The 17,802-nt window shown below is 40.8% G+C and overlaps 1 protein-coding gene across 5 annotated transcripts in view; it reads left to right on the plus strand.

Annotated features, from left to right (window-relative positions):
- The window catches only part of CREB5 (cAMP responsive element binding protein 5), a 238,013-nt gene that overhangs the window by 128,156 nt on the left and 92,055 nt on the right, over window positions 1-17,802 (plus strand). The window contains exon 1 of one of the 5 annotated variants that reach the window (XM_035317997.1): window positions 8,155-8,271. The exons of the other annotated variants lie outside the window; for them this stretch is intronic. Coding sequence (XP_035173888.1) covers window positions 8,225-8,271 — 47 coding nt within the window. The 5' untranslated portion in view covers window positions 8,155-8,224. Of the gene's footprint in view, window positions 1-8,154; window positions 8,272-17,802 lie in introns of those variants that run through there. 5 annotated transcript variants of the gene reach the window in all.

The following is a 17,802-nucleotide window of genomic DNA, read 5'->3' on the forward strand; positions in this document are numbered from 1 at the left end:
AATAATGATGCATCAGGAAGGTGGCTAGCTGTCCGAAGGCACTGAGAGGCATTAGGCTGGTGTGGTGGACTGATCTGGAGCTGACTTTTAATGTTAATAAAAACATGTTAGGGAAGGTGTGGGGAGGATGGTTACCACAGGTCTTGAAAATGAAAGAAAGTAGCTTCTCAGGTTGAGAGATTAAGTTAAGTAAGGTACACTGAGACAGCTGGCATGTTCAAGGCAAAGGGTTAGAAAAAAGGTCTTTGCAGCAGCAGTCTGGACAAATATGAAAGAGGTAAAATTGTATTGGTAAAAGCCAGAAAAAATGATGTTGCAACTATTGACGTGCAAGGTGGTGAGACATATGTTCCAGTTATGAAGCAATTACAATATATAAGCCCTGAAGTGGTTTCAAGCTGAATTCAGATTGGCATCTCTGTGCAGAATAATTAACACACAGAATCATGAACATGGGGGACAAAGACAGTAGAAAACTTCAAAATCCTAAGAAACTAAATTCATTTTGAATGGAAGGAAGAAACAAAGGGAAAATTTGGGGGAGAAAGGTGAGAAATAGTAAAATCTCAGGGTTTGAAACATTAAGAATGCAAGTAACATTCCAATTAAGTTGGGAAACTGATGTAGATGCTGCTTCTTTTGCACGAAAGCTGTTCAGCTGAATTCACAGAAGTTTCTACTGATGTTAGAGGGAATTTTGGGCAATGAAGTGAACTCTGCAGGTTCTCAGATGAGTTAGTCATCATTTTTTTTAATTTGTTTATCCTGTTTCCATAATAAATCTTTTTTTTTTTTTTTTCTCATTTAAATAAATTCAAATCTGTTTTGTTGGGATTTTTAAAAATTGAGCTGACTGTGGTTCATTTTTCAACAACAAAAAATTATCTACTATCCTTATGCGAAAAGTCACCAGGGATGCCAGCATAGCAGTGCTATTTTTTTAGTACAGAATTCACAGAAGTGCCTCACTAACGTGGGCTACGGTCAGCGAAGACAAACACGAACCCTTTGGCTTTGCACAGTGGCAGGAGCAGGCTAACATTAGAGGGTGTCCAAGAAGATGACTGCTGCCAAGTGTAAATCCAGTAGGCACAATTCGTGTGGAATATGTTCTTATCAGCTATGTATTTCCAAACACGTGCATGTTTTCTAGCTAGATTTGATTCTGCTTTTGATGTCAGATTAGAAAAGCTGTTCATTTTGATTCTTAGAAACTGGTCTTGAAAGTAATGCAGTATCCTGCACCACAGAATGTGGAAGTGAAGTTAGAAATATTTTCTCTTTCGTTTATCATCACAGCAAAACTGATGGTGTAACTCTGGCTCTGATGTCAGTAAAAGGCAGATATTTTCCTTTTAGAGTCCTGAAAGATCTGAATGAGTGTGTGAGAGGTCTGTTTGTTTTGAGTATGTTTAGAGATAGTAGATAGTCATTCTTTTCCAGAAGAAAAGCATTGGAGGACTAAACATAGTATGTAAATCCTAAAAACATAAGTGAGTACAGATGGACCTCACTTGGTTTCCGAAAGGATGTCTCAGATAACGAGTCTGTGACTGGAGAAGTTACTATGATGGAAATCAAAATAGGATTTCCTGTTGAACTCCCATCACAAAACAAACAAGAAAAAAAAAAAGACAATATATTTTTTTCCATTTTAAAATAAAATGTCAAATAAAGTAATAGCTTTATAACAATAGAGTTTTAATTCTTACGGCTGACTTGTTACACTGTAAACATTATGTTATATTTCAGTGGGAGTCTGCAGGTCAGGGAATCACAGGCTGGCCGTGAGTTGTGGCTGCATCTCAGTCTCCTTGCTGTGACCTCCCTGGTTTTGTAAGAAACATAGAAAAAATCTAATCTATAATAAAAAAGGCTGTAGTTTCAGTGTCAAGATGTTGGATGTTGATTAAATTCAGACCTTTGGATGGAGCCAAGTTAAAAATGGTACTACTTGGATTATGAATTCTCATTGTCCTGATAGCAATTTAATGGTGTAAATTGTGTGCCTGAGGATGAGCTGGGACCTGTAGAATTGCTTGGCTACCTGTGCTCCTTCATGGAGCTTCAAAGCTAAAGCCAAGTTATCCACCAAATGTTTAATTTAATTTCATTTTCATGAAGGAAATATTACTAGCTGGATTACTACCAAACGTGGACACATCTTTAAAAGCAAGTGACCTCGTGTGTGTGTTTATCAAATAGCACTGTAAATTGATGCTGCTGTATTGAGTGTGATCCAAGTCCCAGAAATCTTCTCTTCCACATGGAGCTGAGTCCCAGAGCTTTGCCTATATTTTAGAAGTTTCATTTGACTGTTAATTATTCTTATTGTGCTGGAAAAATAAAGATGAGGGCTAACAAAACTGCATGATGATGACAGTTTAAGAGAAGACTAAAATTTGTTTTAGAGTTTGTGTACTATTATTCAGTGCTTACCATACTGTGCTCCACAGCACATATTTCATTTCAGCATATGAGTTTGTTCTTTTAATCCAGATTTTGCAATTTCTGCCTACTTTTCTGTCTGTTAGAAACACAATGGAGAAAGAACATCAAAACCAGACCCTCTGTCCTGTTATGAGTCGAGATGCAACTGTATGTGATACAAGTTTTAAGCTGGGTCCAAGATAAAGGTTATGGACTTTCACATTGGAGTGTAAGATATCTGGGATGTGGGATCAAAATATTTAGTGTATACAACTGAATGGCAAAGCTTCTTCATGCAACACTGAAAATAGAGGTGGCTCCAGTCTTAAACAAGCCTGTGCTAATTATCCATTAGAGTAATCAGAGTCACACTGGGGGGAAGGGAATCTCCTGTTCATTATGGATGAACATTAAAGATTACACAGCATTTTAAAAATAATTGCAGCTGTTTACTTTTGTCCTTAGTCAACATCTCCCCTCTGCACTCCTGTGCGGTTGGCTGGCAGGCTGCCATCGCCCATGTCAAGGGTGATTGCATTGTGTTGCTTTTTATGGCTAGCCCTAGAGGTGCTTTGGGATCTTTCAGGGCAAAAGGTTCTGTAGAAATGTAAAGCATTATTTATTATTTTGCATAAATTGCTGCATTATTTGTCTTCGGTATTTGTGGTTTACAGCTGTAATAAAATAGCTGGCTCCTCAGACTGAATGACTCAGTGATATGTAATTGGGTACAGAGCTCTTCACTTCCAGGTCAGCCGCTCACTGCTGGCCCACAGCTATTTGGCGAGGGTATAGTAAGTAGGCAATGCTTCATTCCATTTCCTAGTAGTTTAGTGTCCCCAGCACAAAAAACGTGATCCCAAGGGGCACTAACCTGCTTTGGAGCATCACCTGAAAAGGTGTCTTTTGTTGAGATCCTTCTTGAAGACCTGATTGTTTTGTTTTGTTTTGTTTTGTTTGTTTGTTTGTTTTAAGATTCATTGCAACAATGTGGGGAAGTCTCACTGCCATTACACACATTGCACATCTGTGTGGTTTGTTGCAGAGCACCCAACTCCAGAGCTCTTGGACCCAAACTTTTGCGAGTTCTTTTTCCTTTAATATTTCTGATAGTGCCTTTCTAACTTAGCAGCACATTTTGGGCATATGACTGGGAGGAGATCTTTGTTCCAGGATTCATTTATACTTAGTCCAGCACAGTTCCATGCAGTGTTCATGTACAAGAAATCTGGGGCAGTTCTCACAAAGGACATTTCTAGGTATTCTATTTCATAACAATTTGGAGAGCTCATGGAAAAACTTGCTGTACCTCTGCTAGAGCTCAATGCTGAGCACTCGGGTCTGAGTCTCCTTAATGGAGATGAACTTTCTCCAAAGCACCCAAATGACTTGGGAACATGTGTCCCACTCTCTCATTTTGATTTGAAAAATGCACTCTTAGTGCTGGCCCACTTTAAATCTGATGAACTTGGTGGATCTACATGTTCTTATGTACTTGCTTGTGACAACTAGCATACTCAGGCCCCATAGTCTCCCTGTGCAGGCACTTGTACAGATGGTCCCTCTGTCCACTGCAGAAACATGGGACACCCAAGTTGAACTGAACACTGAATAACACCACATGGGTTTGCAGTGGTCTGTAACTGAAAAGGTTCACTGGAAGCAATTTGCAAAGAAATCCTTAGGAAACCACCTGGATGGTTATTTTAAATTAAAAAAGGAAGAGATGCCACTTTAAAAAAATAATTTTTAATACGAGGTTTAAGGTTCCATACATGTGATAGTCATTAAAGCTTATTTAACCCTGAAATTATCTGGCCTCTTTAATTCCACAGGGGCTGTAAGGCTCTTGGGTTAGAAATGAAAAATAATGTCTGAATGAAAATGAGACTTTCCTGAGTGTAGGACCATTATTGCAGAATATTTTCTTAATCAAGCCTCTTTAAGAGCCAAGTAGTGGAGAAAAAACTAATCAGGCAACAGTGCTTTCATCCACTGGCAACGTCTTATCCGGTGCTTTGGGCCACTGATCTAAACAGGCACAGGTCAGTCCCAAAGGCTGTGTGTGACACACTCACCTAATGTGCAGGCAGAACGGATGATTTGTCCACCAGCAATCTCAGCTGCAGTACACCCAGTTCCTTGCTGCAATAGGCTTGTGAGATAATCCCAGCGCGCTCTGACATTTGGGCTCTCAAACTTCAGAGATTTCTGGTTGATCAGACTGGAAACTTTCAGCAGGAGCAGTGATTTTGTGGAGTTTCTGTTACACCAAACATCTGTGGTGTGCCCCACCACCCTTTCCCTAAGGATGAAACATGCTGCAGGGAGGGTGTTGCAAGCATTCCTGAACAAGACAGCTAAGCTGGAGTCATAACTGTGCTGGCCAGGGCGCTACTTTGAAGAAGGCTCCCATTAGAATTAAAACATCCCACAACTCCCATCACAACAGCCCTATTCTTGAGTGTGGCTGAGCATGGAAATTTAAGGATGGGGGCGGAGAGAGGGGAGAAAGAAAGGACAGACAAGTAAACAGATAAAGAGGGAGCTCTTGCATGCAAGTGGAATTTCCTCTGAGCACAGGGCATTCTTTATCATTAACTGGTCTGTCACAGGAAGGAAAATGGGAAAACAGTGCTTCCTGTTAGGGGGAAGAAAAAATCAATAGGCCTTGGAAATACCTGCCTGGAAAGAACCTTTTGTATTCTCACCAGCAAGCACAAACAAAATTTTAACTCCTTTGGAGCATGGGCTCTGCTTTAAAGCAGTTTACTTCTTGAAATGGGACTTTGGTGTAAATGCATCACTTAGAAATGATGGGCATTTCAGGCTGCTTTGATCTTTCTCCTTTGTTTCAGAAAATCCTCCAATTCCGAAAAATATGTTCTATAACACAAAGGCTGTTTTCAAGGCACTTAAATTCTTTTGCTGTTGTGTCTATGTAACTAATAATAACTAAATTCATTACAAATACATTCACTCCTCTAATATTTTGATTAAGATGCTCACAGAAGGACAATGGGTCTGCTCTTCATAATGGTAAACAAAGTTTTCTTTTGGGAAGGGAACACTTACCAGGCAAGTGCTTGAGGCTTCAGGAGGACAGTGAACTACCTACCATACAGCTCCTGAACCATCTTTGGGGTTGCATTTTGCTCTCAGTACAGCAGGTTGCTGGATGTGTGGGTCTTTCAGAGGAGTCAAAGAGGCCAGTTCATTAACAAGGGCTGCAGGAATGGATGTATATGGACAAGCAGCCCCAGGATAACCTCAATTTTTCAGGGCAATGGTTTTTCTCTGTGGTGGCAGCTTCCTTCCTTCCAGAGGTGTGTGATGTGATCTATGTTTGTGCGTAGGCTGTAGCCACATTTCCCATTGGTTTCAAGCTGTTCTGAGCCAGGGATCTGTCCTGGGCTGATGAAAAACTTTATAGCAATGCTTGTGGCATAAATGTAGGGTGAACAGTGAGTTGAAGCTATGTACTCCAGCAGTGTAAATGTAAGAAGACAAAATAAAAAGAAGAAGAGAGGGAAGTTGACCTCTAAGACTTGCCCAGAAAAAGGGTAGGAAGTCACTTTTTTTTTTCTCCTTTAATGGAGAGGGAGAAGTGGGCTGAGCTAAAAAGGGAACTATCAGCAAAGCTAGAATTAAAAGAAAGCTTTACGAATGATCTAACTTTTATTTTATTACATTACAGAAGACAAAAAATCAATAGCTGGTAATTCAGACATAAATGAGTTATACGGGCCATTGACACAATGGACCAAACTTTATAACAACCACATCTGATGCTGTCAAGCCACAGGCTTCAGTGGCGCCAGTAATAATTATGGCCGATCACCTCTAATTCAGAGCTGCCTTGCTTGATAAAGGTGTCACTCTGAGTGGCTGCAGCATCAATATCAATTGAGGATGTCATCCAGCAGGTCAGTCTGCTGTGAAGATCTGCTCTTTTTTAATCAGATAGGATAAACCCTTCATTTTTCTCCTCCTTGATCTATCTTTGAAAATCATGCATGCCTTAAAGACAAATTGTTTGAATTCGGTACTGAGCCTACTTGAATTCAAGACTGAAACATGATTGAAACTAACTGTGTTGATCCACAGAAATACATTCTAAAGATATTTTATAATTGTCAGAGCATCCTGGGGAGAAAACTTTGCTACTTTACAATAATCTGTTGCTTTGCTGTGATCACTGCTGTGATCAATTAATGAATCCCTCCCCAAAAAACTTGTTGGTGAAATGCTGATAGGCAATAGAAATTACTTTTCTGTAAATTCACATCCTTATAAGGAAGAAAATAATAGAAAATGCATTGTTTTATATGTTTTCCTGGTTTTTTTTTTGTTGTTGTTGTTTTTTTTCCCTGAATTTGGAGATTAGATGTATTCATTCAGTATCCAAAAAATGAGTTTCACTGCGTGACACTGTGTGAGGTGACTGTAAAATCTGCTGACATTCTGAATCTGAAATTCTTGAAGAAAGGAGTCACTTTTAAATACCTTTCCAGTGTTTCAGGTACCATTAAAGCTTAAGTCTCTGCAGTTTGGTAATGCAAACTGAAATACTTATCAGTATGAATATGTGTATTGAGATATTTTCATGAATTACTGTTATTGCACTCTTTTGTGGAGTGACTGTTTTCTACTGTGCTAACTACAGTTAATTGTAAGTAATGAACAATGAAAAAAAAATCTTCTTTGGGGGAGGACACATGAGGTATTTCAGCCACAGTTACGGTAGCTTTTACCATTAGCAGGACTTACGATCTGCGATATCATGCTGCAGAGCAGTCCGCACCATGACAGCTGATGTTTATGCACCTGAGAAGCTTCTGTTTTGAAAAATTATCACTGGTTCCACTTAGAAACATTCTCTACCCCTTAAAAAGAATAAATAAATAAATAAATAAAAATCATGATTGTCAGACTTGTGAAATAAACACCAGAGGAATTGTTTTAAAAGCCGGGTAAACAATAGCAGCACCGCAGCGCGTTGGTTCATAAGCTTACAGCGCTGTATGGCTTGGGGCTTTTCTGCTACTTCTGAAACAGCAGAGAAAGAAAGTGCCTTGCACCTGTAAGTTTGCAGACGCACCAAGAAAGAACCCCACAGTTCTCATTTAAAAACACAGGGCTCGATTCCAGCCGTGCGTATGCCAGTTCTTGTGGTTAAGGGGGAGAAAGCTCAGCGCAGCGGCATAACCTGCGAAGTCAGTGCTGTTCGCTCTTCCCAGACCCAAGCAAACACGCTGTGTGCACCTCGGAGCTTCTCTGCTGCCCTCCGGCTCCATCTCCACCTTTCTCCATCGTATTGCTGGATCTCCTCGAAGCCCAGAACATGTGGGCATTCAAGCGCGGGTGCGTTTGTGTGTTGTATCTTCTGATCAGCCCCCGTCAATCATGTCAGCCCAGTCCCTGGGCTTTCCTGTGATCCTGCAGGCAGCTGCGCAGGCCGTTCAGAGGCGGCACTGTTTCTTTCTCTGTTTACTCGTTTCCAATGGCAATTGCACCACCAAGTCTCAGTACGTCTGGAACTTGGCCTGGGGCTGTTTTGGTTACATTGAAGTTTTTGCTTCAGCTCTGCCAGATTTAAATGGTGACTTCACCAGCACTGAGCTAAAAAGGAGAAAAGGGGAGGAGGGAGGTAGTGCAGCGAGCGGGAGCGAGCAAGGGAGAGGGCCAGCGCATTACATCATCATTTGGACAGGAATCAAATGGGAAGGATATGACTCACTCGGGCTAGTTAAGCTTTGGCTCAAGTTCTACATACACTCATTCCAGGGCTCTCATGTTCTGCACCTCAGCAGGGAATTCAGGCTCAGTGATGTCCATGAGGTTTGTTTTTAATTTTCTTTTCCTTTTCTGATTCCTATATACTTTTCCCCCCCCCGTCGCCTTCGTCCATCTCTTCTCCTCCCCTCCCTTGTCCCCCTTTCCCACTCTCTTCCACTTCGACAGAGTTTGTTTTCTGGTGCGTGTAAACTCGACTGTTAGCAGCAGAAGCTGATTCTTAAACCAAACCCAAACCCAAACAAGGAGCACAGCAAACTTGAGAGAAGTGTTTTTTTTTGTTGTTGTTTTTTTTCCTCCTTCCCCCCCCCTACCCCCCCCCCATCATTGTGTCGCTCCTAATCGGAGGAGACAGGGAGAGAGTTAAAATGCAGGAACCAATCGCTTCGATGGTGATGTAATGCTGGAACTGCAGGGTTGTTAAGTAATGTGAGAGGAAGGGGGTCAGGGTTGCAAAGCATTTACCTGCTGTCAAGGGGGTTTAAGTTTATTATCAATTGCAGTGACTGTAACTGGCTTCAGACTGCACTCTCTAATTATTCACAGACTCCCCTTTTTTATCTTTTATTAATAAAAGTAAAACTATATTACGGTATTTTTAAAAATGTGATATTATCACAGCTGCAAATTATTTTCCACCAGGGTTTTTTGATATTTTTTAAATGGTTTGAAACTGGGTGTCTCTTTCACAAAAATCCCAGAGAGAGCAGAAAGAAAAGAGAAAAGCAAAGAGAAAAGGGGTGGTTCTCCGAGCATAGCTGGCAAATTTGGAACTGCATGAAGAGAGCAGTTCCTCTGCCTAACAGTGTGAGTAAAAGGTCCCACTGCCGGAGGTTCACTGTAGAAAATACAACATGAAAGGAGGCGATTTGTAGAGCTCATCCCGAGGAGTCCCAGCGGTTCATCTCCAACACTTGTCAGCAGCCTTCTGCTCATTAGCTCACCCCGAGCATGCAGCTTGTTTGATGGGCTGCTTTCTCGCCATGTCCGGGACTGCTGAGGTCCTGATCCTGTACGGCAGATCAGGATGTAATGAGGCTGCTCTCCAGAGGTACCTGGGAGCTGGGACACCTACACACAGGAGTTTCCTTTGCAGGACAGAGCACGGTGCTTGTCTCATTAAATCTTTCTGTCTCCCTACAGACAAAAGCCTTCTTTTCCACATTTCTAACATACTCTGGGTTTGCGGGTAGGGAAAAAGTTACCTCCTGCCCAAGCTCACTGTGAATACATTAGCATTAGGGTGGGCAGTGTGGATCGTAACACTGAGACCCCTCTCAGATGGTGCTTGTGTTTAGATGTGGGATGAATGGGAGATGCCAGGTGCCTGTTGGTGTCCTCAGGACACCCGTTCTGACTGAATCAGGTTTCTGTGTCAAGAGCTGTCTGCTTATGAGATTCTGGTCTCGGAAGTGCCCCCTTCAGGGAATTTCTATCACAGAGCAAAGTGCTGTGTTGGTGTCCACCGGATCAGCAGAGGACCAAAGACTTGCTTGGGTAGCTAAAGATAGCCTTAATCACACTGCTGAGGGTTTGGTGATTTTTTTTTATTTTATTTTTATTTTTTAAAAACTGTGTTGGTCCTAGAGTGAGCAAAATATCCTAAAGTGTTGTTCTGCTGGGATTGCTAAACCTCACCATCTCAGTCTGAACAGGACAAGAGCCCCTGCCCAGCCTCTGCCCTCCCTTCCCTCTGCAAAGCCACTTTGTGTCTAGCTGTTAGGGCCCTGCACATTACTCACAGGTTTTCCTAAATGCCCTGATTTCCAGGCTCCTCAGTCAACTGCTCAAGCACAAACAATTGCTCATCTGCCAAATTTTTATCATTCGAGAGCCGAACGTAAGGCCGCACCCGGCTCTGGCCCACGTTTCAGTGCAGATATACCATATGGGTTAGATTGCGCAGTGCTCTGCTGAGGATGTGTGGGTTGTGGAGGGAGCTGCGTTGCTGCAGGAGTTCCCGTAGGACTTCTGACTCATAATTTCTCCTAGAAATGTTAGGAAGTGCAGCTCCATGAACCATCAGAGTAAAGCAGTGTAGATTCTTCCCTTTGCCTGCTTTCCGATGGTGAGGTGGACTTGTCTTCACTCTTTCCCTTCCTGTCTTTTTTGGTGGGAGACTTTGTGCAGGAAAAGCCTGTCAGTATTTTCCTAGGATAGGTTGGGCAGAAGATGACAGGCCTTGTCATGCTCCATCTTTGGATGCACAGAAATATGTCTTTTCTCCTTCTCTTATCAAGATGCGTACAAAATACGCTGTGCAGCATGGCCTGTGGGCATCACATTGTGTTTCACAGGGGATCTGAGCCTACCTTGTCTGGTTCTCATGGTATTCATGTTTCACCTGGCTGGGAGGGCAGCAGAGGACTTCTTGTTCTCTGCTGAGAACTCTGCTGAGAGTTGGTTCTTCAGACAGTTTGGACTGACTGATGACCCTGCCTCATGCTCACAACCTTCACAAAGCAGCTACATCTTCTCCACCGTGCTGATTTGCGCTTGGTGAAGTCAGGTAGAGGGTGTAAAGAGTTAAGTCCTTCTTCTCTTCCAAAAGCTCATTGCATCTCTAACTTAAGATTCACTTCTGCTACTTCACTAATTTCAACACAGTACCACAGAAAGAACAGATTTAAAGGCTTCTTTCAAAAAGTTGCAGTTGTAAATGCTGTATGCATACATGTGCGTGTATATATATATAAAATTCTCCTGTGTCTATTAAAGCAACAAAGTGTAGAATTAATGAGGTATAACTGTCCTGAAGAGAGCCAGGCAGCTCTGACAGGTGCTTTTGAAATGCACATGCATCTTGGAGAAAAAATATATATATACAGTTGTTGCCCATTACATATTCTATATATGCTTTCATATATGCTAGCTGCCCATCTTGCACCACCTTGGAGCCAAGGTGCAGGTACACCTATGGACTTAGAGTGCTGTGTTCAGAGGTCAACAGTTCTGACTGTCGGTCTCGACGTGTTTGAAGCTGGGCCTTCTGGCAAGAGGATTTTTTTATTGAAGGATGATATCTTCAGGGACCTAATTTTTTAAACAGTAGCCAAGAGAAATGTTAACAGCACTCAGTAAATGAGCATCAGAAGATATATTCAGAAGCACATGTAACCTGTCAAACAAACCAGAGGCCAAATGCACCAACGTCTGTAAGTGATGTTTGCACTGGAGGCTGACCGCGCATGGTCAGCCTCTGAAGAAAGGCAGTTTGCTCAAAGCAGGGCCTGGCTGGAAAAGTCCCAGTAAATTTTCCCCACCACGATCCCAAGTAACATTTCCGCCTGCGTCGTTTAATGTGTGCATTGGCAGACTATCCTCTCTATAAGCTGTGTGATTTTAAGCAGTAATTTGGTGCTCCTTAGCTGGTCTCTGCATGCACAAAGGAATTGACTCTGTAGTTGCTGTACAAAAGCATGAGGTAAAAGTGAGAGGACGTGTTTAGTTCACTGACTGTGATCCCTCTGTCCCTGTGCTCTTCAATTTTCCTGGCTGTGCAGTGGGACTATTTCCCTTAAGTAGTTTAGGAAGACTTAGCTGATATTTGTGAAGCCCAATGAAATTTTCAAACACAGGGTACTGAGGAAAACATATGTCACCATCAAACGTATCGTAGGGCGTTTTCACTGTATATCATACGTGTTGAACAGGAATCATAAGGAGTGGTGGACTGCCTTCTCCCGATGCAGTCCAGTCATAAGGTCTGTGTGCTTTATATGTTGCCTCGCTTGGAGCTGAGTTAGGTGTGCCACCCCCTTGCCCCACAGTGGGCCTTCTTCCAAGTTTTGTGTCTCCAAAGGGAACTATGTGCAGCTGCCAGCTCTGCTTTAAAAACCTACATCGGGACCTGCTCTTGGCCAGGCTTGGTACTTTGATGAGTGTTTGGGTCAGAGCAGGACATTTTTGGTGGAGAGGTAGTGGCCCTGGCAGTGGTGGCCTCACAGCATGAAGACCGAGCTGTCCCATGCTCTGCTGAGGGTGCTGGGGCAGGAACGGGCCTGGCCTGCCCTTCCCTGTCTCTCTCTGTTCTCCTTCCCACCCGTCCTTTGTTCGTCCTGCACATGCCCGGGCCACGTTCAGCCCAAACTGTTGAGATCAGCTTTGCTGAAAATTACACTTCAGATCAAAATGTGAGTTAGGTTCCTCCAGTATGAAGTGAATGCTGGGTCTTTCTCTGCAGCTATAGATAAAGCAGATATGAAGGTAATTACATCTCATTCCTATCTGACTCTCTTATTTGCCATAATCTCTTTTAATCCCTTTGATACTCATCATAATAATGTTAATCTTAATGAACTCATTTGGTATTAATGCGGATGTGATTTGTAAGTTCAGAGCAGGCTTGCCATCCTTGTTTAGTGTTCATTAATATCCACTTAACTGTGTTTATGCTCTCTTTCTCCTGCAAATGGACTTGCGTATCTTTGTCATCCACCTAGCTGATGTGGCAATTCCCTTAGTGGAACTCTGTTTCCACACTCACGTTTTTGTTTCCTTTCTATTTCTCTTCCTATTTGTACGATCCCAAAGAAAGGCGCTGTTGGAAACACTGCATCCATCTGCTCATGACTTTCTATACCCCTTTGCTTACTCAATTCTTCCACTTGCAACATCAAAATTGAAGGAATCCTTATCCTCTTGGTTCTTATTCATGTGGCATTCCTTCTCAGATTGCCTCAGAGATATTACCTTACTATAGCCTTCATTTTATTGTCTCAGAGGGTGAACAAGGAGGAGACACAACCCCTACTCTTGGCAAAGAGATAAATTATTTGTTGCTTACTACCATTTTCTCCCCAAGTGCTCTGTTTATGGGTGGGGTGCCTTGCCCAAACAGTTTCCGATGTGACCAGCCAATTCTAGTGAGGGAGGACTACGTTTGGATTTTGAGCCTGATCCAAAGCTTATTGCAGTGAATGGGAGTGCTGCTTTGACAGGCTTTGGATAAAGTCTTTAAAACTATACTCTTTTCACTCCTTCGAGCACCCACCTACTTTTCAACGTCTTTAGCTTTACCCTGCTGAAAAGCTGCCTTTTCTGCCAAAGTGATCCCAGGAGCTGATGAATCTTGGATCCTTTTTAAGGAGTGACTTCTTACTTACGTGGGTGTTCAAGTGTTTTTTAAATGTGGCATGGAATTTCTGTGTTATGGTGCTTGCTGTCTTGTACCTCCACTTCCTTCATACACATTTTTATGGCCTCAATAGTCAAATAGCATGAATTACTTTTCAGCCCCAGTGACACACATTTTGCTCTTTAGGGCTCTTGGATTCTGAAACAGCCAGGAAAGTATCATTTACTTAACAGAACATTGTGTATTCCATGCCTGCCTTCATTCTTTATTTAATGTCCTGATATTTCCTTGTAGTGTGAGGTTTCTATGTTAAAATGATTAACTATACTGGAAACATCTAAATTCCAATTTATCAAAAGATTTCTGCATGATATAATAAAACCAGCCGTTGACTTGGTACACTTAGTAGTCAAGCGTGAGAACTGTAGTCTCTCAGATCAGCACAAGCTGTATGTGTGTGGTGGTCTTTATTTTAGCATATTATCCTTCATTCAAGGGCATCACAGGATGGTTTGCAAATTGCAGCCATTACTCAAACATTAAGTCAAACATATTAAAGCACTTTATTAGTATGAATACAAGATGTGCTCATATAAATAACAAGGTGGAGTGTTTTATTACAGGTATCTACAGCTCTTGTGCTGCTCCATGACCATAAAGAATACAGACCAATTTGGTTCACAGGGGCACTGCTTTCTACAGATCAATAAATCTTTGCCCACTAGCAGTAGCAAAATAATAATAATAAAAGTTCATTACATTTTCTCTAAATGTCAACTAATTATCATAAGGCCTGTCAAAAATAATACTGGCAGAACATTTTACCACACTGGAAAAGCCTATCAGCACCAGTAATTTTATATGTCAGTTTTAACATGAGGTAGTTTTTTCCAAACAGAGTCTTAAAAAACAGAACAGAAAAAAACTTACTGGACCAGATCCTCTCTTGACCTCAGTTTGAGCACACTCAGTATCATATAAAATAAAATAAAATAAAATAAAATAAAATAATAATAATAATAAAAAATAAATAAAGAAAATAAAGAAAAAAGTTCCAGTACTCTTTTCTTTGTTGTCACTCAGTTTCCAGATCTAAGTAAACTTTTCTTTCACTGCAGCTAAGGATGTGATCCATATTTCTCTTGTACTGTCACTACAGGATTTCTCATTTCTCTGAAAGCTATTTAGTTTTCTGGCATGCTTTTTATAGGCGAGTTTCTTTTTAAATTCACATCAAAATAAGATTGACTGAAAAATCAAAATAGAGGACTAAATTAAGGTTCAGTTTACAGATTGACTGAACAGATTCCTTGCCACTGGAATCCTGTGTTGACAGATATCTCTTGCGGCCATTTGTATGAAACAGTCATGTGTTGCACAAAGTACAGATTAGTACAGAAATCTCTGTGTATGTGGATCTGTGTATATGCATATATAAACACACACTGATACAACTGTATTTGAGGATGGAAAGTAAAATTGATTTCTGTTATTCCTAAGCAATTATATCAGAAACAATTTATCATATTAATAAGATTCCGAGTTGTGTGCCTTAATGCAGTAATGTACATATATTCTTTTTGAAATTGAAACTGTATTAACAGCCTTCAGATCTACCTTCCACTTTAAGTTTATGCAGAATGAGAAATCAGATCTTGAGCAAAAATTTAAGTGGCTAAAGGGGGGACTTTTTTTTTTTTTTTTTTTTTTCCCATCAGTAAGTGTTTTGTTTGGGTTTTACTTGCTAATTTTGTGCAGGATGGAACTTCCTCAATTCAGAGCAAAACCTGATGCATCTACTGCAAATTAGTAGATGTTGTAATATATTGAATGAACAAACAGATTATGCAGCAAATTCCCTTTTAGTAATTAATTTTGACATTTTCTAGTTCAGCTTACTGTCTTGACAAGACTTTATAGTGCCCTGTGAAAGTACTGCAGAATACTTAAGGAAATGTTCAGAACCTTACCAACATCAGTTATAAAATTATAATGAGAAAATAAATTAATATTACAGGGAAAAAAAAAAGAGTTGGAAAAGCATGGATTAATAAAGATCTATTTAGAAAAGTGAAATGTGGTTGATTGAAATGTTTCCATTTAAGTTCAACATTGTTTAAATTTGGGCTTTTGACAAGTAACAATTGTTTCAAAGGAGATTGGGAATTGTCTCAAGGGAAAATTTTCTGTCTTTGCAAATTGGGAATTGTGCTGAAAAAAATATATATCTCGCTTAAAAAGATCTTGAAAAAAAGTACAGTTCAGATTCTCAATTGCTGTACGCTGAAAGATGATTAAACTTTGCACATTTTATTTTCTGCTTGATTGCCAAGGTCTCTTCTAAATATTTCTATTAATTCAGTTTTTTTTGTTTGTTTGTTTGGTTGGTTGGTTGGTTTTTTGTTTGATTGTTTTTTTTTTGTTTTTTTTTTTGTTTGTTTTGTTTGTTTGTTTGCTTTTGTTTTTTAAATTATTATTATTTTTTCATGTCTTTGTGGGTAAATGCCCAGGAAGTGTGAAGAGTAACAATGATAAAATAGGCAGTACTATTCTGTGTTACATTCTAGAGTTTTAAACTTCAGTCTCAAACTGTTCACCTTGTGCTGGAGACAAGCTCCTGACTGATAGCACAGCCAGCAACAGCACTGTCTAGTGTCTCCTTTTCTTACCTTAAATTAAGTGACAGTTCTTTATCTCAGGGAGACTTGACTTAAGGAAGCAATGCTCTGATAAGGGGACTTTTTTGAGTGCAGATCTGATTGATTTGGGTGGAGGGGAGGCTGTTACTTTGCTGCTTCCCCACACAGCTCCGAGCCCATGGGTGCTGGATTTCAACGGCACATCTGCATTGGCATGCGTCTCTTGTGCACAGTAATTTTCAAATAGGACAAACATTAGATATAATAATTAACTGATTGGCTCTGGGTCAGATATTTAAGTTGGCCCAAACAATCCCCAGATGATTTAGGAAGATCTTCGGAGTTGTAGGGAAAATAAAAACAGTGCACTCAGCCAAAATCTTGGGCAGTTTGGGATGAAATGTGCTTTGACAGATGAATAACTCCAAGCAGGTGGGTACCCCCCAGAAGGCGCACACGCTCCCGAGTGAGCCTGCAAAAGCTTGTGGCACTGCAGTATAGGTAGGCTGGAGTGTGGAGGACAGATGCTATTACTGACATCTTCCCTAGGCTGAAGGGAGAGAACGTCAAGAGATCATTGCTTTGCATTGGGAAGAGACAGCTAAAGGGGGATCTAACTGCAACCTCTTCAACTACCTCTTGATTCTGCAGCATGAACACAAAAGATAACAATCATAAGTCTTAGCAAGAGTAGTTCCTGTAGGACCTAGGAAAGGAAAGGCACCCACATGAGGAGTGTGGCAAAGCACAGCAGCAGGCTGCAGAGAGCTGGTTCAATCTCCATGGCTGGAGGTTTTCAAAATTTGTCTAGAGAAGGCTCCAAGCAAGCTGCTGCAATATCACAGTCAGCTCTGATTTGAGCAGAAGATTGGACAAGGAGACTTTCAGAGATCCCTTTTGACTGCAACTGTTCTCTGATCCTGCACTAGGCAGAGATGGCAAAACCAGCTGTCTGTACAGGGTGGGGAAATGGGAACGATTTTGGTGTGAAATTAAACAATAAGAAAAGCAAACGGTGAGACAGGAAAAGAATCCTGCTTGTGCCTGCTTGTGTCCACCTTTTTTTTTGAGAATTTCAGAATATATGCACCCAACAGGAGTGGTGTAACTGTGGACTTGGAATATCTTTCCAGTTTACAAATGGCTTGATCTTTACTTCCAGTTTACAAATTCTTGATCTTTATTTTGCTAGGCATCTGTATTTTCTGCTTATAGTCAAGATTTGCAAAAACAAAATCTAAAATACTATGAGAAAAAATATCTTTAAGGTACTTTCAAACCAATCAGCTTTTTAAAGTACTTTTATTATATTTTATTTTTTCTCACAAAAATAGGGCCCCTAAAGCATAACAAACAGAAGTCCAGGCCCTTGTGGTATGTTTTGCAAAACGAGGAGACAAGGATAATTTTTCAACCTTTTGAGCTTTGTCCATTTCTATGTGGGGGATGCATTTGCTAATATCACTGTAAGCTCAAAGGTATGTTTTACAGGAACTTAGCTAGCAAAAGCTGTTCCCACTTTAAAAATAATGGCACATTAGTGCCTTTTTGCAGTGAACTCCCTGTATACCTTATCCTCCGTTTGTATTTATCCATTAACTAATGACTATCCAATATGCTGTCACTAATACCACAGTAAAATCATGTCTTGCCCTCCTGAACGCTCCGTTACTTTATTATTGCAAAATTAATTATTTATTATGGAATGTAATGTAAAGACTGAGGAACAGTCACTGGACATGAGTGTTCGCTGACAACACTGTGCAGTCATGCTGCCTCAACCTCACATTCATCTTGAGCCTTTTACTTAGAGAAGGATATTGTTCGTATTTATGAAAATCCAAAACGTGCAGCCCTACA

This window comes from Oxyura jamaicensis, chromosome 2 (genome assembly GCF_011077185.1).
Source record: "Oxyura jamaicensis isolate SHBP4307 breed ruddy duck chromosome 2, BPBGC_Ojam_1.0, whole genome shotgun sequence".
In the NCBI taxonomy this organism is placed as follows: Eukaryota; Metazoa; Chordata; class Aves; order Anseriformes; family Anatidae; genus Oxyura; species Oxyura jamaicensis.